At 36.7% G+C, this 25,943-nt stretch overlaps 2 protein-coding genes across 8 annotated transcripts in view; one reads left to right on the top strand and one right to left on the bottom strand.

Annotated features, from left to right (window-relative positions):
• Positions 1–13,370, top strand: part of Plbd1 (phospholipase B domain containing 1) — a 63,540-nt gene extending 50,170 nt beyond the window's left edge. The window contains exons 7-11 of the mRNA XM_010638439.2: positions 4,559–4,759; positions 4,863–5,003; positions 10,268–10,453; positions 11,122–11,228; positions 13,100–13,370. Coding sequence (XP_010636741.1) covers positions 4,559–4,759; positions 4,863–5,003; positions 10,268–10,453; positions 11,122–11,228; positions 13,100–13,282 — 818 coding nt within the window. The 3' untranslated portion in view covers positions 13,283–13,370. The remainder of the gene's footprint in view (positions 1–4,558; positions 4,760–4,862; positions 5,004–10,267; positions 10,454–11,121; positions 11,229–13,099) is intronic.
• A 630-nt stretch (positions 13,371–14,000) lies between these two features.
• The window catches only part of Atf7ip (activating transcription factor 7 interacting protein), a 109,024-nt gene continuing 97,081 nt past the window's right edge, over positions 14,001–25,943 (bottom strand). For 5 of the 7 annotated variants that reach the window (XM_010638416.3, XM_010638412.3, XM_010638413.3 and 2 more), the window contains exons 14-15: positions 24,355–24,473; positions 14,001–18,640 (exon numbers count right to left, since the gene is read on the bottom strand). In XM_010638416.3, the coding sequence (XP_010636718.1) occupies positions 18,221–18,640; positions 24,355–24,473 (539 nt within the window). In that variant the 3' untranslated portion in view covers positions 14,001–18,220. The remainder of the gene's footprint in view (positions 18,641–24,354; positions 24,474–25,943) is intronic. The other 2 variants (XM_010638414.3, XM_010638415.3) reach the window with 1 other exon arrangement.

The following is a 25,943-nucleotide window of genomic DNA, read 5'->3' as shown; positions in this document are numbered from 1 at the left end:
CTGCCTTGTAAGCACAAGGTCCTGAGTTTGATCTCTGCTACAAAAAAAGAAAAACACATTTCACTTTGATGTGGATGATAATAACAAAATTCTGATTAAATACAAACCCACTTTCTTTATATTTACATTTTGCTTGTATATGAAACCTTAAAGAGAATTAAGAATTCCTTTATGTGGATACTGTGGGATATTTTGGCTGTACAGTAAGGGGCTTGAATATGCAGCAGTCAAATCCTTCACTGACCACATTTGTACTCGGCACTAGGTAGACATGTGGTCAGTTATTGCTTACTTGATTGAAGAATAATCACTGGAAGGAGAAGTAGAAATGGATTTTTATCAGTTAGGACCGTTGCAGGCTGGAAAGCGGTTAAGTACCATTATGTAAGGCATGGGAAGGCCAAGCCTGTTGTGGAGCAGACAGAAGAGAGGGCTGTAGGACTTTGCATCCTGGGGTGGCTAGGAGCCCATGGGCTTCCTTTTCTTGGAATGAGTAAGGATATTTTCTGGTTGCAGACAAGACCTCAGAGCAGGGGTTCTGATGGAGACAGAGGGGAGCAGAGGGAGGTAATCCCAGCACTCGGGAGGCTGAGGCAGGAGGATTGCTGCAAGTTCGAGACCAGCCTGGGCTACATAGTGAGTTCCAGGTCAGTCTCAACTACATAGTGAGACCCTGTCTCAAAAACAAACAAAAAAATATATTGTACAATTGAATTACTATCATTGTATCAGTTAGGTATGGCTCCATTAAAAAAAAATCACATTTTGATATTCAGCCCCAAAACTTTGAGGCTGAAAGCAATGTTGATTGTTCTTCACTTTGAGACCATGGGTCAGCTAAGTGGATCTTGCTGGACCTCAGAGGAGTGTATTCGTGCATCTGATTTATCTGTGGGTTGGAAGGCAGCACTGCTGAACTTGGACAAACTCTGTAGCATGTGTGGGGTTTGCTGAGGTGAATGGTCCTTCCTCACATGGTTTACAATCTCAGAGATCAAGCTAGAGCAGGCTTGCTGTACCAGGCATTGAGCAGACTGTGCAAGTCTCTTGAGGCCTCCGCTCAGAACTGGCGGATTCTATAATTGCAGCAAGTTCCAAAATGTAGCCTGAATGTAAGAGGCACAGAACTAAAAACGTCTCAATGGTAGATGCTGCAAAGTCACAGTGCATAGAGTATGGACAGAGGAGGGATAAACACAAGCAGTGCAGCTACTTTTACAGTCATGACCCTGCAACAGATCCTGAACCGAACAGTAATTCTCCCTTATCGATGCAGGATGCATTCTCAAAACTCCAGTGGTTGCGTAAGACATAATAACACTGAACCCTGCATGTTTTCCCACGATCAAATATAACTGTAACAAAGCTTAATTTATAAGTTCGGCACAGTAAGATACTAGTAAATAATACAAATTTTTAAATTATAACAATATATCATTGTGACGTTATTAACTGCCTTATTCTTAGAAATTCTTGATTAAATATTTTCAAATTGTAATTGACCATAGGTAACCAAAACTCGGAAAATAAAACCAAAGACTAGAGGGAGGTGCTATAGTTCTTTGTGTCCTTGGTCAGCACTGAGTCTATTCTTCTAGAAGGCAGGGGTGTGTTTGATCTGCACTTATGTGCTTTGGAAGTGCTAATGCTGGCAGTTATGCTAGTGGGCATGTTATAAATGTACTTACCAGAGTAATTAGAGTCGACCTTTCTGGCTTGTACTAGGCGATAAATGGTATCTAAGGATAATGGTTACTCTTTACTTTTGAGTTTTAACATATGCTTCATTAACTTTAATTTTAAAATGTGTTTCATTAAAAGGGTTACCTTTTAATTTTCAGTTAAATTCAGCAAAAAAGATTACCATGACGAATGATTTGCATGCTGGCATCCACAAAACACAAGAGAACGTCACTTTCTCCTGATCTCAAATGGTTTCCCTTGCAAAGCTGCTAATAAAGACAAGAGCAAGAACATGCTTTTACATAGTCAAAGAATATTTGCTTTTCTTGTGTCAAGACTTTGTTCCCTTTGTAGGCCTTTTCTTTTTTTTTTTTTAACTCTTAAAATGTAGAATTAGCCTCAAAAGTACTTTTTGCAGACCGATTCAGGTGTTTTGTTCCAGAAGTCTGGACACCCTATATTTTTTTCTATCTTCCAGTCTCTTTAATAAAATATCTTGCTCTGAAATGACAGCATACTCTTTCAACATTAGTGCCATGATTTACTTACATGTGCTAAACAATGCCTGCCCTCTTGTGTCCAGAGAGGCTGCTACAGTAAGGAGTGCACAGATTTACTGTACCAGAAGTGCAGCATTCTACCCTGAGGAAAGAAAACTTGCTCAAGCCTGCTAAATGTGGTTTTCCAGTTTGAGCATGGTAAAAGTGAACCAGCCCAAGAAATAAATGGTTGTAGAAAACTGTCCTACACTTCAACAAGCTATATACTGTGTGTCCAGGCTGGGACTTCCTAGAGATGTTACTGGTTAAAATTTCATTCCAAGATGCCATCAAGCCTTGTACCACCTGGAGATTACAACTGTCTGTAGTTTCCATAGACCTCTGTAGAGCCTAACATTTTATTCGCCTTGTGGAGAAGCTTGACGTTAGATGGACACTCCTCTCATCGGATAACATTCCTCCTCAGAAATTTCCAGAAATTAAATTTAGATTGCTAGAGCTTAATGGCATGGGCTTAAGCCCTGGTTATAAAAGAAAGAAAATAGGAATAGAGAGGCAGAAGGAGAATTGCCAGATTTGATAGTGCAGCCATAGGCCTTCTCATCCCCAATCCATGGTCCAAACTCTGTAGCTCAAGGTGACCCCTTCCCATTCCAGCTGTAGAGTAGGTGTAGAGTAGCATGCGTAGTGCTAGTGAGATGATTTGGTGGTTCATGGGTGTATTATTTTTGTACATTAGTAGAAATGTATTTGTTTCGATGTGTTTTATTTGGAGAGAAAATAAAAACATTACACTCCTGGTTCTTTAGACATTGGTGTATGTGACAAGGCTAAACATTTTGTTTGAAAAGAGGCTTAAACAAAACTATAATATGTTAACTGTAATACACATGTTGAAGAGCCATTCACAATGCATATATTTAAAATATTAAGTAAACACTTTAGACAGTACTCAGACATGGCAAAAATGATCAAACTGATTATGGTAGAGGTATGGGACTATTTCAGTCTATTCTAATATAGCGCCTTAAACTGGGTAATTTATAAATAACAAATATTTACCACTCAAAGTTACAGAGGCTGTGAAGACCAAGATCCGGGTACCAGTCCATTGTGTGCCTGGTGAGGACTCTTTTCATTAGAAGGTGCCATCTGCTGTGTTCTCACATGATGGAAGGACTGGCTGGCTCCCTTGCACCTCTTTTATAAGGCCCTTGATTCCATTCATGAAGATGCGTCAGAGGAATTTATCACTTTGGACCCTTCTAACTCTCTCACTGGGAGCCTTTCCTGTCATTTCTTTAACTGTTTGTCCATTACTGTTACTTACCAATGACAGTATATCCTCTCTTCTTGTTATAGATGTGTCTCTTCCACCCTCATCCCAGCATAAAGCACAAAACAGGCCTAACAAAAAGACTGTCTCCACTGATTTTCCTCAGTTGCCTCCAACTTTCGTCCAGGAAAAAGGTCCTAGTTTTAAAACGATGTCCACTCTTTAACATAGAGATGATTCCCATTTAGAAAAACCATGTAGACTTATAAAAAAAATTCCTTCAACTGAAATCAGTAGAAAGAAGAAAGTGAAAGCATCCATAGTCTTAACTGTCCGATAATAAACCCTGCTCATACCTTCCTTAATTAAAAAGTTCTGCAAAATACTAGGGTCCAATCCTGTTTATCCTTTTAGAAACAGGACATTCTTGATTTGATATATTCTTTAATCCCAAATCTGTGGCAGTCCAGCCGTCACAACACGAACATACCTGAGTCGGGGAGTGAGGATTGAGAAAGGAAAGAACACTCAAGCCTGAGTGGAGACGAAGAGAAGTCTGATTTATTTCACTGAAACAGCTCCTTTTATGGGCTTGCATCAAAGGAAGATTTTAAGGGCACACAACAACAGAAAACACCAAGCAATCTTTTTTTTATCTTTATGCAAAGACCGGATTTCCTGACTCTTACAGATAACATCAGATCTTCAGCTAATGAGTTTCCTGTTATGTCAGGGTCAAAGAATCAAAACAAGCTCAACAAACAGTTTCCTTGAAAAGTAGCAAATGTTGATGCCTTAATTATACAGGAAGAAGTTATTTTCCAAATGTCAAACTCCAGTGGGCCATGACTGGGCCCCCACACAAATCATAAAGTCAAAATTTCAGGGTTGGATCCAGCGGGGAGGTCACTGCCACCTCTATAAGCAACAGTTGGGGTGCTACCACACAAGTGACCCAAAGCTAGGAGATGCTGCTGCAAATCAGGAAAGATAATAAGTAATAGTTTGTAAAATGCATTGTGTAAAGCTCTGTGCTAATAATGATGGTTCAGTATTCCATGCGTATGTATGATAATTTGTGTATTTGTCTTTCCTGCAGGATTTCTGGAGTCCCTGGATGACTTTTATATTCTTAGCAGTGGTTTGATATTGCTACAGACCACAAACAGTGTATATAATAAGACCCTGCTGAAGCTAGTGATGCCAGAGTCTCTCTTTGCTTGGCAAAGAGTTCGTGTGGCCAATATGATGGCAGATGGTGGCAAGAACTGGGCAGAGATCTTTTCAAAATACAACTCTGGTAAGTTGTGCTGCGGCATCTCTTGTAGGTATGTGCATGTATTTGAATTGTTCACCTGTACAGCCACATCCACGCTATGTTTTTGTGTCTCCCAATATTTCAGGCACCTATAATAATCAATACATGGTTCTGGACTTGAAGAAGGTAAAACTGAATAAGAGTCTTGACAAAGGCACACTGTATGTTGTGGAGCAAATTCCCACATATGTAGAGTACTCTGAACAAACTGAAGTCCTACGAAAAGGTACCTTCTTTGTGCTGTGTCTGGAAGTGTGATGTGCATGTGTGCACATATGCTGAGGGTGTGGATGATGTGTAACAGGATGATAGAGGAGGGCATAGTGGGGAAAAGCAGAGGGTGCCATCACTAGTTACACTGGGAAAGAATTACCAGAGTCAGCACAATGTGTGCACTTACCCTTCAGATGCTTTAAAGACCACATGCCAATCAGGACACTAATTTCTCATGTCCCTAGTATTGCCTTCTCTCCTGGGTTCTTGGTCAGAGCTTTAAGTCTAATTCAACAAATATTTATGTAATGCTATTCTGGCTCAGGGGTGGAAAAGTGAGGACACCTCTGCATGCTAGGAACTTGGTAGTTAAATAGGAGGGATCAGAAAGGGTAGATTTGAAGAGTAAGAGAACAGCTCAGACATTTGAAGCCCTGGAATCAACAGTATCTGAACTCGAATTTTAGCTCCTCAAAAACTTAGGGAAGGGGCCAGAGATTTATCTCAGTGGTTTGGCTGCCTGCCTTACAAGCGCAAGGTCCCAAGTTCAATCCCTAGTACCACCCCCCCCAAAAAAAAAACCTCAGGGAAATTATTCAACCTCTCCAGGTCTCACTTTCTTCATCTGTAAAATAGAACAGTCATGGCATAGATCCACAATCACTTATATATCATTTTGTGTAGGGAATGGGAAAGGGAACATTTACCAGAGACCCCTGCAGGGGATCCTAGTCTGCTATGAGCCACAACACAAAGCTAATTAAAGAATAAAGACAGGAGCCAGGTGTGGTGGCACACACCTGTAATCCCAGCACTCAGGAGGCTGAGGCAGGAGGATCGCTGTGAGTTTGAGACTACCCTGGGCTACATAGTAAGTTCCAGGTCAGTCTCAACTACACAGTGAGACCCTGTCTCAAAAAAAAAAACAAAAACAAAAAACTCTTAAAAGTTTGTAATAGCTAAATCTTGGAAACAACCTATTTGCCCATCCGTTGGAAACTGGATAAAGAATAAAAAAAAAAAAAAAAAAAAAAAAAAGAAAGGAATAAAGATAGGAAACAAGACTTAGAGAAAAAGCTGGGTCTCAGGACTGATCAGTGCTTCTCTGGGGAGCAAAAACAAAAAAGCACATCCAGTATTTGAATGCAAGCATGGGAAGGAATAGGGAACAGGTTAGGCTTCGAAGGCATCCAGTGAAATACTGCTGAACACTTGGCATGATGGTGCCGGGCAGAGTTGTAAGGGAGCAAGCACTGCTTATCGTGCTTGGATAGAATAAACAGGTACTGGGACCAGGTGCAATTAGCAAGCAACCTATTGGGTCAGTAAGAAGTCATAATTTGGGGGAAAGGATTTAACTGGGGTCACACTGACCTCAGCTGCATGTAACTGAGTAGAGCCCTGCCACTTCACAGACCAGGGCTTAGGCCTTGGTGGCAGCCACTGTGGAAAGGGCTGCACTCAGCCAGTCTGCCATCTGACATGCCCACTTGAGTCATCTAGGGCTTCTGTTTGACTGATAGAAAACAATATAGCTGAATTATGGAAAGCAAGAAGCAGGTGTCACTCAGTCCTCTAGTACTGGGCAGGGATATCTGCTACAATTTCGAAATTCCAAAACTGTAAGCCAGGTGTAGTGGCACATGCCTGTGATCCCAGCTATTTGGGAGGCTGAGGTAGGAGAACTGAAAGTTTGTGGCCAGTCTAAGCAAATTAGCAAGAGCCTGTCAAAAGACAAACATCCCAAACTGTGAAACCAAAAGTTGTTTTGGTTCTAAATCACTTAGTCACAAAATATGACCTAAACTACTTGTCAGCAAAAATTGCCACAAAATGGCCCTGAATGAATTCAGACCTTTTACTTCTTCCGTCTTAAACAGTTCACACACTAGGCTACCAAAATATCAGTCTTTGATTATAAGGTATGATTCCCCACAGAGAACATATTATTATACTATAATATACATACTCAGTTGTTATTATTAAAATCTGAAAATCCCTGAATTCTGAAACTGGTTCACAGGAAGTTTTGGATCTGGAAAAGTGGATCTTTACAGTTTCATAGGAGGGTCACTGTTACAACTGTTATCTAGATGTCTCCCAAAGCTTCAGTCATAGGTGGGGCTTGTGCTGCTGGGATCAAGGATGATGCTGGGATGGATTCACTATGCCATGCTAGGTTTAAGGTTGTGAGTGCTACCTGCCCTAAGGGTAGGTGGCCTGGGTAAGATGTAAGGGTCAGAAAGAGTGTGGTCTTGTCTCTTGCTGATGCTTGCTTGCTTGCTGCTTTGGCTGTCTTCTGTCTGCCATGAACTATTTCTCCTCTGTGATGTCCCTTTGCCATTCTACTATGCCTTGGAGCCAGCCAACTATGGACTAAAACTCTACAAACCATAAGCCAAAATAAACCTTTCCTCCTTTAACTTTGGGTGTTGGGTATTTTGTTTTAGCAACCAGAAAACTGACTAAGACAGTCACAAATCAATGGCGATATGTAGTAGTGACAGAAAATGTCAACATTATAAACCCTGTCAGGAGGTTTTTGTTCTTTATAAAATGAGAATTTCTGGGCTGGGCATTTAGTTCAGTGATGCTGCTGCCTGCCTCGCAGGCGAAAGGTCCCAAGTACAATCCCCAGTACCAAAAAAAAAAAAAAAAAAAAGAATTTTTGACAAGAGAAAACAGAGTGAAGATGAGAGAAAAGAAAGAAGACTAATTAGGAGACTATCACAATAGATGAGCTGATAGATAAGTAGGAACAGATTCATAATAAAATGTGGGCCTTAGGGATCAAGACCTTATCCTATTTACCAGGTCTCTGCATTGATGTTGTAATAACACCTGGGTGAGCCACCTCAGCACGAGAGGGTTGCACCAACCAAATGAACACAACACTTCACACGTCAAACAGACTTTTTAAAGGTGGGAGTCACAATTGTCATAAAGTTCATATCCACCAAATAGGAAACCTCTATTTTCTTGTGGAAAATTTTACCTGAGAAGCCAAATCATTAATTAGTTAGTTGATTAGCATAGCAACTGAAAACTGAGAACCTAGCTCTCTGAACTTTAAGAGCCTAATAATAACAGTGTGCACCTGAGAGAGATGCTTGCTAGAAGCAAAATTTCTTTCTTCTTTTTTTTTTTTTTTTTTTTGGCACCAGAGATTGAACTCAGGACCTTCTGCTTGTGAAGCAGGTGGCAGAAACACTGAGCTAAAATCCCCGGCCCCTAGAATTTCTTCTTTGTATTGCTGAGAGAATGGTGGATTTAGGTTCTTTTCAGTCCCATTTCTAGCCAATGAAATTTCCCTAACACTAAAAAAAGTTAATACTGTGTGTGTGTGTGTGTGTGTGTGTGTGTGTGTGTGTGTGGTGTGTTTTGCCAGAGGAGGGAAAAACAGAAAATTAAATTCACTATCTTCCATATTCTTGACTCTACTGGGCCATTTACTTGTGTTTTCTTGTTTGATCTTTATAACATGCTACCAGATAAATATTACTGCTACCATTTCACTATGTGGAAAGATTCAGAACAATACATATGATGTGCCCAAATAAGTAAGTCATGTTATGTAAACATTAAAAAGGTCACCCCAAATCACCTGGCATTTACAGCCATCTGTCATATAGTGATAGAAGCTATAGTATTTTTAATCAGAAGTGCTTTTTCAAGTTTTGAAAGCCAAGGAAGCAATTTGACTTGTATGAACCTGTTTCCTCCTTATAAGAAGGGATGGTTATATATTACTAAGTGTTGTGAGATTAAAAATTTGCTATGATTTGCAATCATGAAGCTTTGTAAATCATGAAGCTTTATGAAAACATAATATGTAAAGCAGCCATTTATATTATTCTTTTGAGCTGTTCTCAAACAGTTAATATTTAATGTTTACCAAATATTACACACTATTATAAACATCCCACCTGTTGGAACTCATTTATTGCTCACAGTAATCCTTTTAAGGTAATGATTATATAACTTGTAAGGCATATTATTATACAAAGATGAAGATACTGAGGCACAGAGAGATAATTTGTTGAAGGTCACATACCAAATGATGGCAGAATCAGGCTTCAAATACAGGTGGTTTAACTCCCAAGTCAATATAATCTAGGTGTGTTCTAGCAACAATTCTGGTTTTCACTCTGAAGTTTTAGTTTTCTCTGATGCTGGCTCTCTATTCCAGAATTAGCAAAGTTAAGTGCTGTCATTTGCTTTGACACAGTAATTTCCTCTCCAAGGAAATCCCATACAACAATAAAAAGGCACTCAAGGCCCGTTGAAATATAAAGGTAGGAAATTACTCCCTGAGTGAGGCACACACTCCTATTTTGACTGCTGTTTCTGTTGACAATAACTCAAGACCAGCGCAATCTACAGTGTTCCTAAAATGCTGCTTTTGAGCCAGGAATAGTGGCACGTGCCTATAATCCCCAGCACTCAGAAGTCTGAGGCAGAGGATTGTTGTGAGTTTGAGGCCAGCCTGGGCTACATGTTTAGTTCAAGGCCAGCCTGAGACTCCAAACCATACACAATGACAATGAAAACCCAAGCCAAACAAAAAAACTGAAATGCTGCTTTTACTAGATTTGTGTCACGTTTGGTGGTTAGTGACTGATAAGCTTTGGGGCCTTGGCAAACTCTGAAGCTTTGGATGAAGCAGAGACTTTACAGATGTTTGCAGTTGAAAACCTGCTAGAACATTAAAGATCATCCCCAATCTCTCCACACTAAGGGATCTCCCTTCCCGTCTCTCTTGTCAACCAAACAATAAAAACAAAACAAGATCAACTCCTTAAAACTTTATTGACCCTGAACCTAGAATTTAGGTTTTCTCGTTCTCAACATGGGGTCTGTCCACCACCCCATGGTTGGTATATAATGCCCTACCCTTTATGAACCATCTTTTGACATTTCAGTAAGTAAATCCACTCAGATGATCTCCCCAGGTCATTTTGTGTTATATTTTTTGCTCTTCAGAGAATAAAGTTATTTTGTGGTTCATAGACACATTGTTATAAGAATTTGGGGTGAAAAACCAAAGAATTCTGATGCTCTTCTTCCTCTAACGAAAACAAATTTAGAAGTAAACCAATTCTGGAAATTATCAGTGTGGCTGCTGGAGTTCACATATAAAGCTTCATTTCCTGTGAGGTTTCATTTTGTGATTACACACATGACAATTTTCCACATAAATTACTAATAGTTTCTTTTATTCCATCGTTTCGTCTTCCTCCTTGTCAAATCTCTTTCTTCTCTTCCATTCCAAATCAGGGTATTGGCCTTCCTACAATGTTCCTTTCCATGAAAAAGTCTACAACTGGAGTGGCTACCAGCTATTAGTTCAGAGGCTGGGTTTGGATTACTCTTATGACTTAGCTCCACGAGCCAAAATCTTCCGGCGTGACCACGGAAAAGTGATTGATATGGCATCCATGAAATATATCATGCGATACAACAGTACGTAGCACATTTCTTAAGAGTCATTGTTCAAACTCCTTTTGTTTCCCATGGATAAGGAATCCATGTAAGTGTATTATCTCTGTAGTAGAGGGAACTATAAAAGTTATTTAAATTAACTAGCATCAATTAATATCATACTTTACACTCATTTACTTTTGACTTCCTTTATAGTCTACAGAATCTCAAGCTTCTACAGATTTTGAAAATGAAAATATTACATGTAAAACATAAAGAAGAAATAACCCATACAGTCCCCATCCCACCCACCACCACACAAATTTTCTCCCAAGGACAAAAGCAGTTTATAAAACAAAAAATTCAGACTTTATTTTTATTGTTTTTTAATGCTTTATTTTTCATAAATAGTATCAAAGTCAAATTGATATTTCTTTTATTGGAAAAAATGATGCACACTTACCTTCTCTTTTCCATCCACTCTTCACTTTGCAAGGCTCTTGAAGTAGGCTGGGCTTGGGCAGAGGATTTAGTTATTTGCTCCTCCCTGATACGAGCTGTGTGAGAAGTCTGTGTCTAGGAGCAAGCTAGGCTGCTGAGGCCTATAGGGGTAGACTCTTCTAGGCTTCTAACAGACAACGAAATCTTACTGTAGCTAAATTTCAGAATAGCCAATACTCACTCTTCTCTCCCATCACTTTGTTTCCTAGATTATAAGGAGGACCAATACAGTAAGGGTGATCCCTGCAGCACCATCTGCTGCCGGGAGGACCTGAACTCAGGTAACCCAAGTCCTGGAGGCTGCTATGACACGAAGGTAACATGCTACTGAGTATTTTCTTTTCCAGTTTTTTTTAAAAACAGTTTCACTATATAGTCCCAGCTGCCCTTGAACTAACTATGTAGCCTAGGCTGGCCTTGAATTCATGATTCTCCTGCCTCAGCCACTGGGATGCTGGGATTACAGGTGTGCCCCACCATGCCAGACCAACGGCTTTTGAATTTAATTCCAATCAGCAATTAGGAAATAACAAAACAACAACAAAAAAGCTAGAGATTTTCTTGACATAAGGCACAAAGATGTGTCTAACCATAAACTAATTCACAAATCAGCTTTTCCTGCCACTTACTAGTAAATCCTGTGCTTTTGTAATGTTTCCATTTCCTCATATATAATAAGTACTTAGCTCAGAGGAATAAACTTTAATATGTATAAAACGTTTAGTACTTATTTGTAAGTGTATTATGACTGTGATAAATTTTGCAAAATTTCAAAGGACATTACTGAGAATGATGATTTCAAGTAATCGTGGCTTCAAATTTAGCTGTAGAAACAAGTGTTGGACCAGGTGCCCAAAGCACTAAGGTTTCTCACATTAGAACTGATAAGTGCTCTAGTATGTCTCCTATCATGTAATAATAGGTTTGCAGTGGTGTGCTAAAGTTGCCTTATATGGATGTTATGCTGATAGCTTAAGAACAGCCATAGTGGGAGGATTTTCACCATGGAAATTAGCAAACACTACATATCAGGGCCTTGTTTTTCATCAGAGAATTGGTTGATAAATTTACCTGCATCCTACTGGATTTGAGGTGTCAAAACCAGTGGTTGGCAGAATCATTCTATCACAACCTTTAGCACTTTCAGCTTGGGCATGTGTCTTATCATTTGCATTCCCTGTCCTAAATTCTGGAAGAAACTTTTACGCAATAAACTATTATTTACCTCAGAAAGTGACAGGACTGCCAACTCCACTTACTCTTTTATTATCTATCAATTTAATATCCAAATAGAAAATACTTTGGCATGACCTTTTCAGCTGTGAGGATAGCAAAGTTTTAGTCTAAATGATGCTCAATGTGTTTTGTTTTGTTTTTTAAAGTGGTTGTAGAGAACCAAACACTCATGAAGCCCCATAAAAGTACTTTGCTATTTCCTTCTTTTTCATATTTGCACTCAACAAAGTGCCTGAAAAATGCTACATTCAACCCAGAATACACCTATGCTGCCTTGCCTGGGAGAAACCAAGCTTGCCTGTCAAATTCTGTTGAAGGATATGTTAAAAATATAGTTTCTCTCTTTACAGCCATTTTGAGTAAAAAAAAATTTTTTTCCCTAAGTTTAAGATGTGCTATCCAGTGGTTGCTTTTGAGAACCAAGGGCCTTTTTGTTTTGCTTTTGTTACCAGGGATTGAACTTGGGACTTTATGCTTTAAAGGCAGGCATGTGCAACTGAGCTAAATCCCCCACCTTTGGGCTTTTTGATATTGAGTTCTGCCTACTTTAAAACTCATGTTAACAGCACTGATTAGTAACTTTTGTGATGTAATATACTTAGGCACTGCTTTCCTTAATTCTCATAGCAATTCTATGAGAAAACGGAAATCATAAAGGGGTTGATATTTAAGTAAGTTCTGGACCTCAATTCATAATTCTGTATGAGTTTTCAGACTACAGCTCTCACATCTGGTGATACTGTTAATACAGCTCTGATAGTCAATGGACATTCAAATGACAAATGGATACAAAAGACCATATAATAAAAAGGCATGAAGAAGCTTGCAGGACAATTTTGTTTTACAGGAGGCCAATATTGTGAAATACTGGGGTAAGGGGGAATTAAAGATCATGCATTTAATTGTTTTCCAAATGGTTTTCTAAAATGTACACCTCCTCTCTCTTTACAGGTGGCAGATATCTATCTAGCATCAGAGTACACAGCCCATGCCATTAGTGGCCCCACTGTCCAAGGTGGCCTTCCTGCTTTTCACTGGAACCGTTTCAACAAAACTCTGCATCAGGGCATGCCAGAGGTCTATGACTTTGATTTTATTACCATGAAACCAATTTTGAAATCTAATATAAAATGAAAGAGGGAGTCAAAAGAATAGAAACTGCTGTAAAGAAGATACCGAGAGAGAGTTCTATTTTAGCTATTTTTTTCATCAGAATTACTTAAGAAAATAAATTATCACTTTAATTTCCTGGTTTTTAATTGTATTCACTGTCTTTTCTGCAGGACAAATATTATGTATGATACATAACAACCCTAGGCTTCAGCATACAAGCTAAGGGTATAGCAGGAACCATTCTCTCTTTTATCCAAATCCATTTTTCTTTTTATGACTGCAGACAAAGACTTCATCTCCCAGGATCTCTTAGGTAGCTTTGCATGACAGAGCTCTCACCAATGGTGTTGGAAATGAATACTACTGCAAGGTCTTCTAAGAACCTGTATTCTTTGAATCCTTTTTCTCCTTCCTCAGGCTAGATATGCTTTACAGTAAAGCACTAGGGGATTGTGGAGGTGTGCTTTCTAAACAACCCCTAAGAGAATGCAGTGATTTTTCTGGTCATCAACAGGAAGGCATCAGTCGAGTCTTTGTGGTGCAGCCTAGACACCCAATGTAATAAATATGACTTTTGTCTTCCATTAGTTAAAGCACCATATCCAATGTCACAGCAATTCTGCACAGCAACTTTTCTTTCAAAACTAGAGAATTACATGTGACGGAGGGCCATGGAACTGCCAGATAGGTTACAAAAACCATACTATATAACAATATGTAATGGGTAATTCCAAGCAATGTGGAAGATTTTCAATACAACAGTTGAGAAAAATCAGAATAAATCAGAGTACTCAGAAGGTTAAAAACCCATTCATTTATTTCAAAGTATAAATCTTAGGCTTACCGGACGAACCCCACTACAGTTAACACTTACATAGATACCACTCTACTGTACATGAAAGATGGGAAAGAGGGAAGGAGGAAAGGAGGGAGGGAGAAAACAAAAACCATCAAAACCTAACAAAAACAGGGCAACTTGCTACAACCTGGTTAATATTAGACATTAAATTGTCTTCTATTTACACTTCCAACTGCAATAAACAAAAAAATCAGGATGCAAGTTTCCTACAAAGAATTTATTTTTATATTTAGTTTTGAAATTGCTGATAAAATACTAAAATCAACATACCCAAAGTGTTTGATTGCCCAGTTACCTTATTTACAAGGGGAAAAAAGTATTTACATATAAATGATAAGTACTTCAATGACTACAAACAAAACAAAGAAAAGCTTATTATAATGTGATAAAATTATTTGAATATAAGAATACAAAACGTGTTTGTACTATTATATTTCTTCTTTTGGGGGCCCAAGGGAGAAAAGTTTTAGGAATTAGATGAGTCTGCCATATTAACCTTTCATAAAAATTGCTGACTGTGTATCTCAAAATCCAGAAAATGAAAAATTTGTCCAGTAACAGTTGAGGAAGGCAGAATCATATCTTGGTTTTAGATAGTTATTTGCAATAACTGGATAACAAGGGCATAGTTTTACAGTAAAACAGGCCAACCATAGGTCAGTTAACAATAAAAAAACCCCAAATAATCATGATATACTGAGGATACTGAAACGGCCCAAAAAGGAAAGTCAGGAGAATACTTGGAAGGTCTCTGCAGTACCACAGTGTGCTAGGATGTCAGTACTGTATATAAAAGTGAGAGATGAGACCACAGGCATTATTTTATACAGTATTGGAAAACTTATAGAAAAAAGATAATGTATATCATGCAAGATTAATGCTAACCTGATGCATAATTTGGAGAATATTTAAAGCCTAAGTGCAAGTAACAAAAATTAAGTCAATACTTAATGGATGCTGTAAGAGAAGGTTCTGCAGAGATGTACCAAGGGAAGAGCCTAAGCGCTTTGCTTTTTAGATTATTTTGTTCAAGGTATTTAGTTTTGGCCAAGGAGGATGAGGGAAAAGAAACACTTCTCTGGGAGGCAAATGGTATCTAAACAAATACGCACTTTTCAAGGAAGCACTCTACTTCTCTCATAAAGTTATATACTATGTTAAACAGGATAAAGCATTCTGCATATTTTAAAAAGTGAGTCCAGAGAAAGAGGAATATAGTTACCTCATGAAGATAACTGTTAACCGATACCACCTTTATATGCCATTTTAAAATTTACTAGCAACAACAAAATTTTATAAAGAGGTTACTCACACTTAAAACAGGGTGAAAACTACTTGGACGTAGTGCAAAGTAGTATCAAATGTTACTGTTACCTTTAAATGCCATATAAACATCCTTTATTTGAGGCTGAAGTATCAGAAATTTCCATGATTTCCAATAAGGCAATACCTACACAAGTATTGTCAGGCTAAAAATTTATCAAACTCCTTCCCAAAATGGGACAACTGAGCTTACTGATAATACTTTGTAAAACAATACCATGAAATTACCAAAAGAATTAAAAAGATAACCATGGCGTGTGAAATGCTAGAAAGTCTGAGTCCTCCATTTTCTCTCCCAAAGAAACTAAACAAGCTAGCATTCATCATCATCAGTCCTACCCCTGAAAAAGCCCAAGATTCTAATCTAGTACCTCTCAGTAAATCCAACATGTCTATTTTTTGGGGGTGTACCGGGGATCAAACTCGGGTCCTCGTGCTTGTGAGGCAGGCAGCAGAACCACTGAGCTAAATCCCCGGCCCAATCCAACATGCCTATTGCCCATAAACCCATGTCAGGTTAATTTGAGAAGACCATACAATAATATACTTTTTCTCTTAAATAATTACAATCTCTTTGTACCTTCTACCATCTGGAATAAAAAGTTTTATGTAATTATTTTCTGGAATAAATGTATTTTTAGAGTTCTGGGTTTCTTTTCCTATTGACAGAAAACACCCAATATAGGCTAAAAGAATACAAAATATTCATTCATTCCATTGGACTTGCTTCATGATTATATAATGCGATTAAATTTTTAAAAACAAGATTAGTATAGTGAATATTAATAATAATGTTCACCATGGCAAATTTTTGTAGACCAGGTAAGCAAATCTTTACCACATGACCATGAAATCAGCTAATAAACTATTCTGCATATGAGCTTTTTACTCTGTAAACCGCAATGATCTTTACCACATAATCAACATTACAACCACTGCAGGTAAAAACATCTATACATGCAGATATAGACAGGTGTTCATACATACACATTTTGAAGTCAATTTTCTCCTGTTGAAATTTTCATTATTATAACACTGGGAATTTCTTACCATCATCATTTGTCCTAGAATGAGCAGTATCTACATGATTGGTAATTCGATTCACAGAAAACTAATTCTCATTGTAGTCCCATTTTGAGAGTGAAAGGAAGGCTTAGAGAGTTTATACTTTCTGGCAATTGTTGGCATCCTCTATTATTAAGCCTCAGACCTAAAATAATATTATAATGACCAGTAAAAAAAAGTCAAAGGTAATTTCTTTATCAGCTAACATGCTTCCTACTATAAGCCATCAAGGTTGTAAACTAATAAAATGGATAGCTCTCTCCTCTAATTCCAGGAAAAATAACGTTTTTAGAGAAGGTAGAAATATAAATTCAAAACACCAAGGGAAGAAACTTAAAAAGTTACTTCAAAAACTCCATGAATATCTTTCAAAATATTCCTAACCACACTCATCATTAAAACTTAACCCACCCTCTTGTCCTAAACTATCTACACTGAAAATACCTAAAAACCAGTATAGCTTGCATTCAATATTGAAAATATGTGACTGAATTTTATTATTTGGAAGAGGAATGGAGACAGATGCACAGATTTGTTTTACCTAATTGTTATATGAAAGGATGCCAACAGATATACTTTAAATTCTATCCAAAGCAGATAAAGGCTAAATCAGGCTTACCTTGGCACAAATCAACACTGAAATAAAAAATTAAAAATAGGATAAAATGAGAAGAGGAAACCCAGCTTTCCCCTTATATTTGCTCAATGTATTTTGTGATCTTTACTATTTTTTCCTTTTAAGAATACTACATTATGGATATTATAAACTAGAATTGCTTTAGAAATCGAATGTAGTGTGCAACATGGATGCTAAAGTAGGTCCCACTGGTCCATTTTATGGAGTGTTAAATAATGACCAAAACTGAAAGTATCTATAAACTTAGAAGAAAATGGCAAGTCAAATGCAGTGGTACCACAGATTTGGGGTAGGATGTATATAAAAGCCTTGGTTTAAAAATACGTGGTGTATGTGCCAAATATGATGAAGATGAAAGAGAAATTCAGGTGGAAAAGCTGAAAGGGAAGAGTAAATAACAATGAAAATATGGCCATGTTTATTTCTGTAGTTAATCTTTAAGGCACAAATAAATGTAAAAGCCAGATTAGGAAAGGATGGGGGAAGGGTTCTGCAGATTGTTTTTTACCTAACCACCCAGGAGAAGAAATAAAAGAAAAAAATGAATAGATCCTTTCCTGTATTCAAATTAATCTATTTTTAAGCTAGCCATTATGCTTTTTATTTACTTCTTTGGGTTTTGTTTAGATTCAGTTTACATCACTTAACTATGATTCTATAGAAGCCTTATGAGTAGAATCATGCCAGTTACATACCTCAGATTCTTTGATTTACTCACTTCATACAGAGAGGTAAATTTGAGAATGAAAACAGGAGATTCCACTGTAGTCAACACACAAATAGGACAGAAAGAAACAAACAAAAACCCCATACAAAGACCTATATATATTCCCTGGACTCAAATGAAAGACGGTACACATTTATATTTCAAAACCCTGAAGCTTGAATTGTCCAGGAAAGATTGTTGCTTTATAGGCTGAGTTTATTTTACTTCTGGTTATAAACAAATGTAGTGTATACACACAGTCCAAGAAATCTTGCACAATGTGGATTTACATTGTGTATCATGCACAAGATTAAAAACAAGACCAAAAAGTGGAACTTCTGAAACAAGAAGAGATAAAGGCTCCAAGGTTTAACTGCTCTGGGAAGAAGAGATCACATCAGTTGACTGAGGATCACAGAAAGGTCCAAAACGTCCATAAATATCCTTTGCTCGTACTGCAAAGTAGTACTTGCTACCAGACACAAACTGGGTAAGAGTGCATGCCATGGGCAAAGGGAGTGCCTTCACTTCCCCGATCTTCTTCCACTGTGAGGGCACGGTGGCACTGGGCTCCTCGTGGTAGGCATAGAGGTGATAACTATCAACAGCAGCGCAGCTTCGATCTACCTCCAGGACACTCCATGACAGTACAATGCCATTCTGACTCTGAACTCGTGCTAACTTCAAGTGTGGCTTCTGAGGCAGAGATGTGCTGGCAGCTTCTGGAGGCAGACGCTGTGGCTGTGGGGCTTCTGGTAAGGGTGCTGGGTGCACAGGGCGTGGGGGCTCCTAAAAAAAAAGAGCCATTTTGATTTACTGTGATCACAGAAAGGATTATATTAGACTGCCAGAAGTACATCTCCAAGATCATCCAGAGATACCAATTTACATTTAGAATTCTGGGAAATACCAAATACCATACCAAATTTGACAATTATGAAGCAGTGATTTGTAAACAGTCATGCTCAAAATAGTTCTGAGGCTATTCCTATTAACTTCCTAGATGTATAGTACTGAGATTCTCTTGGCAAATAAAAGCCTCTGCTGATGGAATAGCATTATGAGATATGCTACAGATACAAGAAGTGTTAAACTACTTCTAGCAAGAGATTCGAATTTTAGTATAGCATTAAAAAAAATCATGTCTGACAGTATATCACATAAATTAGGACTATACAACTGTACTTTCATTTCAAAGCTTTTTTGCATTATAAAGGCAAAATATTCTTATAAGTAAACACATTTAATGCTGAGTATGTATTATGTTCTTGGTTAGTCTGCATGAAAAAGGTAATATTTAAATAAATTTTGAAAGGTAGGTAAAATGATGAAAAAGCAAGAGACCTACTCCACCAATAGACACACACAGACTCAGAATCAAAGGATGGAAAATGGTACTTTTAGCAAATGGAAACCTGAGGTGAGCAGGAGGAGATGTAGTTATAGCTGACAAAACAGACCTGAAGTTAGTACATAATGATCATGGGATCATTGCAACCAGAAGATATAACAATTATAAATCTATGCACATTTTATGTCAGAACACTCAATTTTATAAAACAAACTAGGAGACTCAATGAGATAGACTGACTAGCTCCAACAAAATAGTGGGGGATTTTGACTACTTTCCTCATTAGATGATCCAGAAAAAAAAAAAAAATCAAAGTTAAATTATACTATAGGTCAAATGGACTTAGAAGATATTTACAGACTATTCAATCTAATGCTTTCAAAACATTTTTTTCATCATATGAGGGGAACTTTCTCTAGACTAAATCATGTATTAGATCACAAAATAAGTGTCAACAAATTAAAAAATTGAAATCATATAGTCTTTTATCATAATGAAAAAAAGAACTAAGTCAACAACTGAAGAAATCTTAGAAATTATACAAATACATGAAGACTGAACAACAAACATACTATTAGCTGACCAGTAGTGGACCATGAAGGAAGACAAGAGAAATTTAAAAAGCACTCAAATAAAAATGGAAACACAACATATCAAATCTTGTGGGGTACAGCAAAACCATTAGAAAGAGAGGTTTATAGTAGTGCATTTAAAAAAAATCTTCAAAAAGTAAGAACATATTAAACTCAAAATTAGTAGGCAAGGGCTGGGAATTTAGCTCAGTGGTTCTGCCACCTGCCTCACAAGTGCAAAAACCAAAGTTTCATCCCTGGTACCCCCCAAAAAAACAAAACAACAAATATTAGTAAGCAAGAAAAAAACCCAGAGCAAAAATAAATGATAGAGACCAAACTAAAGAGGTGTTATTTTGAAAATACAAGCAAAACTGTTTTAAAATGTGCAAAGGTTATAAATTAGTGATTACTGAAGACTAGGAAGGGTGTGAGAATACCGAGGGTAGAAAAAGGGAGGTTAGATTTGATCTGTGCATGCGTGGAAATACTGTATTGGCCACATTAGTGTATTTCCTTTCTCAAAGTATTTTGATTTAAGTCACTTCAGTAAATAATATTTAAAGACATAGTTAACAAGATCTAAGAGAAAATGGCTGAAACCACAAATGTTAGAAGTAACACAGAGTTTTGTTTAAATGGACTACATTGTCTTTTCTAACTCTTAGATTTTTATGATTCCGAATATGCTTCTGGTTAAGTTACATGAATTTTTGTTTTCTTTTTGCCATGCATGGAGCTTCTTATTTCAGTTTTATAAAACAATATGACATCAAATTTGCTTTAAAAATAATCAAGAGTATGCTTGGGTTGTGAGAATAGGTAGGTGGCAATACAAAGTAAGTTTTTTTATTTGCTGATAAATGTTAAAACTGGGCTGTGAATATGTAGGAATGATCATACTTTTCTTCTATATACAGTTGAAAATATTCATTTAAAAAGTTTTTCATTACAAAATAAAATTAAAAGAAAAACTTTTTCTGGTGAGATATAGTTTATTCAAAACAATGAAATATGTTTTCTAAAAAATAAATTTTATAGGCTTGATGGATTATAAAATTTTAGAAATACACTAAAAGAGGTTGTTGCTATAATAATTTTTGAAAAAATAATGAATAAAAACTTATTTGAAGTGCCAAACAACAACAACAACAACAAAAAACAACAGTAATGGTATATTTGCCACACACCCAGAGTTGAAGCACTGAAATCAGACCACATGACCTTTAAATGGTTCTGGCTCTGACACTACCTTGGGTTAATAACAATGAATCACCACTTAACATCTTTGTGACACTGGGTACTTGAGAGTTCCTATTATACAGTAACTACTCTATTAATAATACTGCTTCATTTCTCTGCAGTGGAACAATAAAAATAGTAATTGCTAAAAGCATAGGCTTTCAAATTGGAATGCCTAGGTTCTTATGAGGTATGGCCTTAATGTTGATTATCCAATCTCTCTGAACTTTAGTTGTATTAACTATTTAAAAAGAAAAAAAAGATCTTAAAAGTTCTTCAGGCATTAGTCCTAAAGAACTGAGTGAGGACCAAGTACATTAACAATGCCTGAAACATAGTAAACACTCAATAAATGCTAGCCATTATCATGAGTACTAAAAAGAAGCATTTTAGATAATAGCCTTGATTATCTATCTTCCCTGTCATAAGTCAGCATTTTCCTTTATAAGACATTCCATAACAAATACTATCATAATCATGTAACAATAACATGACATCATTTTGGAGGCTAAATTAAAAGGAGAAAATTTTTGTTTTCCCTGTTCTTTATTAATAAATGAATTTGTATCAGTGGACTAGTTAAAACAAATTGACGACGATATAGCAGTTAAAACTGGTTTTAAAACAAAAAAACAACAAACAAACAAAAAAACCTTAGTCAACTTTATCCAAAAAAAAAGGAAATAAGAATCAAAGCCACACAATTAGGAATGAAAATAATGAAATCACAACAGATCCTGAAGAAATCCAGATCATCAACACTTTGAGAACCCGTACTCTAATAAGAAAGAAAACAGAAGAAATGGACAGATTCATTGATACACATGAATTACCAAAGTTGAATTTAAATAATCCAGTATCAGTCAATAAAACAAGTAATTTCAAAACTACCAACAAAAAAGCCCTGAGGTGCTAATGGGTTGACTGCTGAATTAAACAAGAAATTTAGAGACGATCTAAGGCCACTACTCTTCAAACACTTTAATGCAACTGAAAGAGAGGCAACACTCCCAAAGTCATTCCCAGAAGCAAGTTTTATCCTAAAACCAAAACCAGAAAGAGCCAACCAAAAAAGAGAACTCCAGGCTAATCTCCTTACTGAACACAGAAGCAAAAATCCTCATTACTATACTGGAAACCAGAATGCAGCAAATCATCAAGAAAACTATATACATCAAGACCTAGTAGGATTCATCCCAGAAATGCAAGGATGGTTCAATACATACAACTCAATAAATGTTAATATAGCACATTAAAAGTACCAAGGACAAAACCACATGATCATCTCAACAGATACAGAAAAGGCATCTGGACAAAGTCTAATGCCCATCCACAATAAATACCCTGCAGAAAACTGGAAAAGTATCTCAATCTGATAAAAGCCCTCTATGACAAATTAATAGCTAATACCATTTTAAATGGTCAAAAACAGGAAGCTTTCACTCTAAAACTAGGAGTAAAACAAGGATGCCTACTATCACCACTCCTATTCAATGTGGTCCTGGACACATTTTCTTTGGTTTTTTTTTTGGTACCAGGGATAGAACTCAGGTCTTTGTGCTTGCAAGGCAGGTGGCGGCACCACTGAGCTAAATCCCCAGCCCCTGGATATATTTTCCAGAGCAATAAGACAAGAAAAAGGAATTTAAAAAAATAAGGATAAGAAAGGAAGAAGTTAAATTTTAATTATTGGCTGATGATATGATACTCTACATAGAATACCCCCAAAACTTCACCAAAATACTCCTAGATTTAAAAATCAAATTTAGGAGCATAGCAGAATACAAAGTCATTACTCAAAAAACAGTAGCATTCCTGTACACAAATAACAAATTCACTGAGAAATAAATTATGGAAACAAAACCTTTCACAAGAGCATCAAGAAAAATGAAAAACTTAGGAATCAATTTCACAAAGAAAGTAAAAGATCTTCACACTGAAAACTACGAAAAGAAATAATAGAAACAAAGTCTTTGTGAATAGGGAAGGGTGAAGGGGGTGGTAAAGCGAGGGCAGGGGTATGGGGAAAAACAAGAACCAAGATACATCATGTAAAGGTACAAGATCCCAATGATAAATGTAACTTATTGTTTGCTTTAAATGTACCAATAAACTTAATGGAAAAAAAAAAAAAAAAGAAAACTACAGTACTCTAAAAAAGGAGATCAAAGAGAATATCAGAAAATGGAAAGAAATCCCTTGTTCTTGGATAGGCAGAACTAATATAGTGAAAATGGCCATACTTATACAGGTTTAATGTAATCTCAGTCAAAACACCAATAGCATATTTCACACACCACTAGGAAAAAAAAATCCTAAACACACATAAAATAAATATATGAAAAAATGCTGAACATCTCTGGTCATTCAAGAAATAGAAATCAAAACAACACTGAGATTCCATCTCACTCCAGAAAGAATGGCTATCATCAAGATATCAACCAATAACAAATGCTGACAAGGCTGTAGGGGGAAAGAAACCCTTCTCCCCTGTTGGTAGGAGTGTACTTTGGCATAACCAATATGAAAATCAGTATGGAGATTCCTCAGAAAACTAAAACTAGAGGTTCCATTTGACCCATCTATTCCCCTTCTTGGTATATTCCCAAAAGAGTTAAAAGTGTCATACCACGGCAATACATGCACACCCATGTTTATAGCAACACAATTTGTAACATCTAAATCTTGGAAACAGCCCAGACGCCCATCATCAGATGAATGGATAAAGAAAATGTGGTTTTTATAAACAATGGAGAACTACTCTGCCATAAAGATAGACTTCAGACATTTTTGCGTAAATGAATGTACCCTTGAGAACAGGCTTTTAAGGGGGAATAAATTGGACATACATGTTTAAAAATTGCATTGTTTCTCTTGTATAAGAAACCAAAAGCACAAAAAAGGAACAAAATGAATAATAGATATTGAGAAGTAGGAAGAAAGTGTTCAAATGGGAAAGAGAACAAAGGAAAGTGAAGGGGAAAGGGAGAAGGGGAAAAAAAAGAGACTAGAAGGGAAAAAATAGAAATGAAGTTTTTTTTGGTTTTTTTTTTTTTTTTTTTTTTGGTACTGGGGATCAAAACCAGGATCTCACACTTGTGAGGCAGGCAGTGGATCTGCTGAGCTAAATCCCTGGCCCAAAAATGAAGAGGAAGAAGGATTGAAAGGAGGAGAGGAGAATGGGGATAAGAAAGAAGAATTAAGATACGTTATGTACAGGTACAAATTCCCTATGATGAATGTGATCTTTATGTATATCCAAAGTGTACCAATAAAATTAATTTAAAAAACTGTTTGACCGTTTTGTAGTCGAGAATTTAGTAAAGTGAAGCACCAACATTTACAGTATGCACTTGTGGTGGTCGGTGATGCACTGTGAGCTGAGGTCCTGCTGATCCCAGGGTTAGTCCATTGTTTACAACATATGTGGTTGTTTGAGGCACTCGAACAGTAACACCTAAAAGGAAAATTAAGGAATAAACATCAGAATTCTACTGTAAATTTGGTGGAAATTTAGTCTTACTGACTAAACACTTGATGCCAATGAAGCAATGTTTTTAAAATTCAAAAGGAAAAATATTTCTAGATGTCTACACTCAGCCAAATTATCATTAAGTGTGGGATAAAGAAATCTAGTGTGTGTACGTGCACAAGTTTGTGTGTGTGTTTTAAAAAATATACTTTAAAAAAATCTCAAAACACTACATGAATCCTTTCTAAGGTAACCACTGGAAAATGTGTGCCACTGATGTAAAAGAAAAAAATGAAGAAAGAGGGAAAACATGAAATACAAGAACAGAGATCAAACACAGAAAAAATTAATATCCCTAGTAGGAGGAATACAAACAGAAGTCCTACAACACTTGTGCAATACATGTAGAAGGCAAACAGGCCAGAAGGAACAGGGTGACTCAAAAGACATCACATGGAAGCTGTCTTTATAAAGATCCCTCCTGGTTCACATTTTAAATCAAGATAGAAAGCTCAAAAAGTTGTCGTTGTCTTATATTAATGACTTTTTCTCTCCATGCCCCATAGGCCAGCTAAAGATACTCATTTCACACCACAGAAAAGTGTTATAAAATACCCCAGATGACAGAAGTAGAAAATTTAGAGTGATCTAATGTTTCAAGCATATATTCAGCATCTGGCTCAAACTACAGTTCTTCCAGATGCCTTGGATTGTGGTGAAACTAGTTTTCCAGAACTCATTCATAATCATTATCAACCTGTTTTCTTAAGCCAAATTATGATCCAGAGACATAGTTTAATTTCTCCTGAAGATGTCATCTAATAATATTATTGCAGTTTCTTTACATAGCTAAATTTGTCCTCACTATGAAATTTTTCAAAATTAAATCATGTGTGTGTGTGTGTGAGTGTGTGTACACTTTTTGTTTTAGCTACATGCATACTGGTGATAAAACTGATAAAACTGTGAAGAAAAGAATGACCAACAGAAAAGAATGGTAGAAGTGGTTACATTAGTATTGAGAATTCATGGGTGGTTCATTTTATTATTTCTCTTTAAACTCTACAGCTTTTACAGAAACTTGTGCTTATTTTATTATATATAGTATATATTTTACTAATGTATATATAGTACACCATATATTACAACATTTATATGACATGTTACTCATATACATGTATATATACATACATACAACTAATATATAATATATATAGGAAACTACAAGTTTCCTCTAACATTGTCATTTCATTTCCAACTTTTGTATCTTCTAAGACTTCCTTCTGCTGGAAGCTATCCTTTACCATGATTTCTATCATATGGGCTAAGCCACAACTGATTATTCCCACTTTAATTAGACAGGGTGTCTCAACAGATTACAGACCAACATCAAATAAGTACTATGATAGCATAGTTCATAAACAAAGTTAAACATATGGCACATATGTCCAATTT

This window comes from Fukomys damarensis, unplaced genomic scaffold (genome assembly GCF_012274545.1).
Source record: "Fukomys damarensis isolate Sample0158 unplaced genomic scaffold, DMR_v1.0_HiC HiC_scaffold_19, whole genome shotgun sequence".
Taxonomy (NCBI): Eukaryota; Metazoa; Chordata; class Mammalia; order Rodentia; family Bathyergidae; genus Fukomys; species Fukomys damarensis.
The sequence above is the reverse complement of the archived record's forward strand: the minus strand, read 5'-3'. Positions and strand labels throughout refer to the sequence as shown.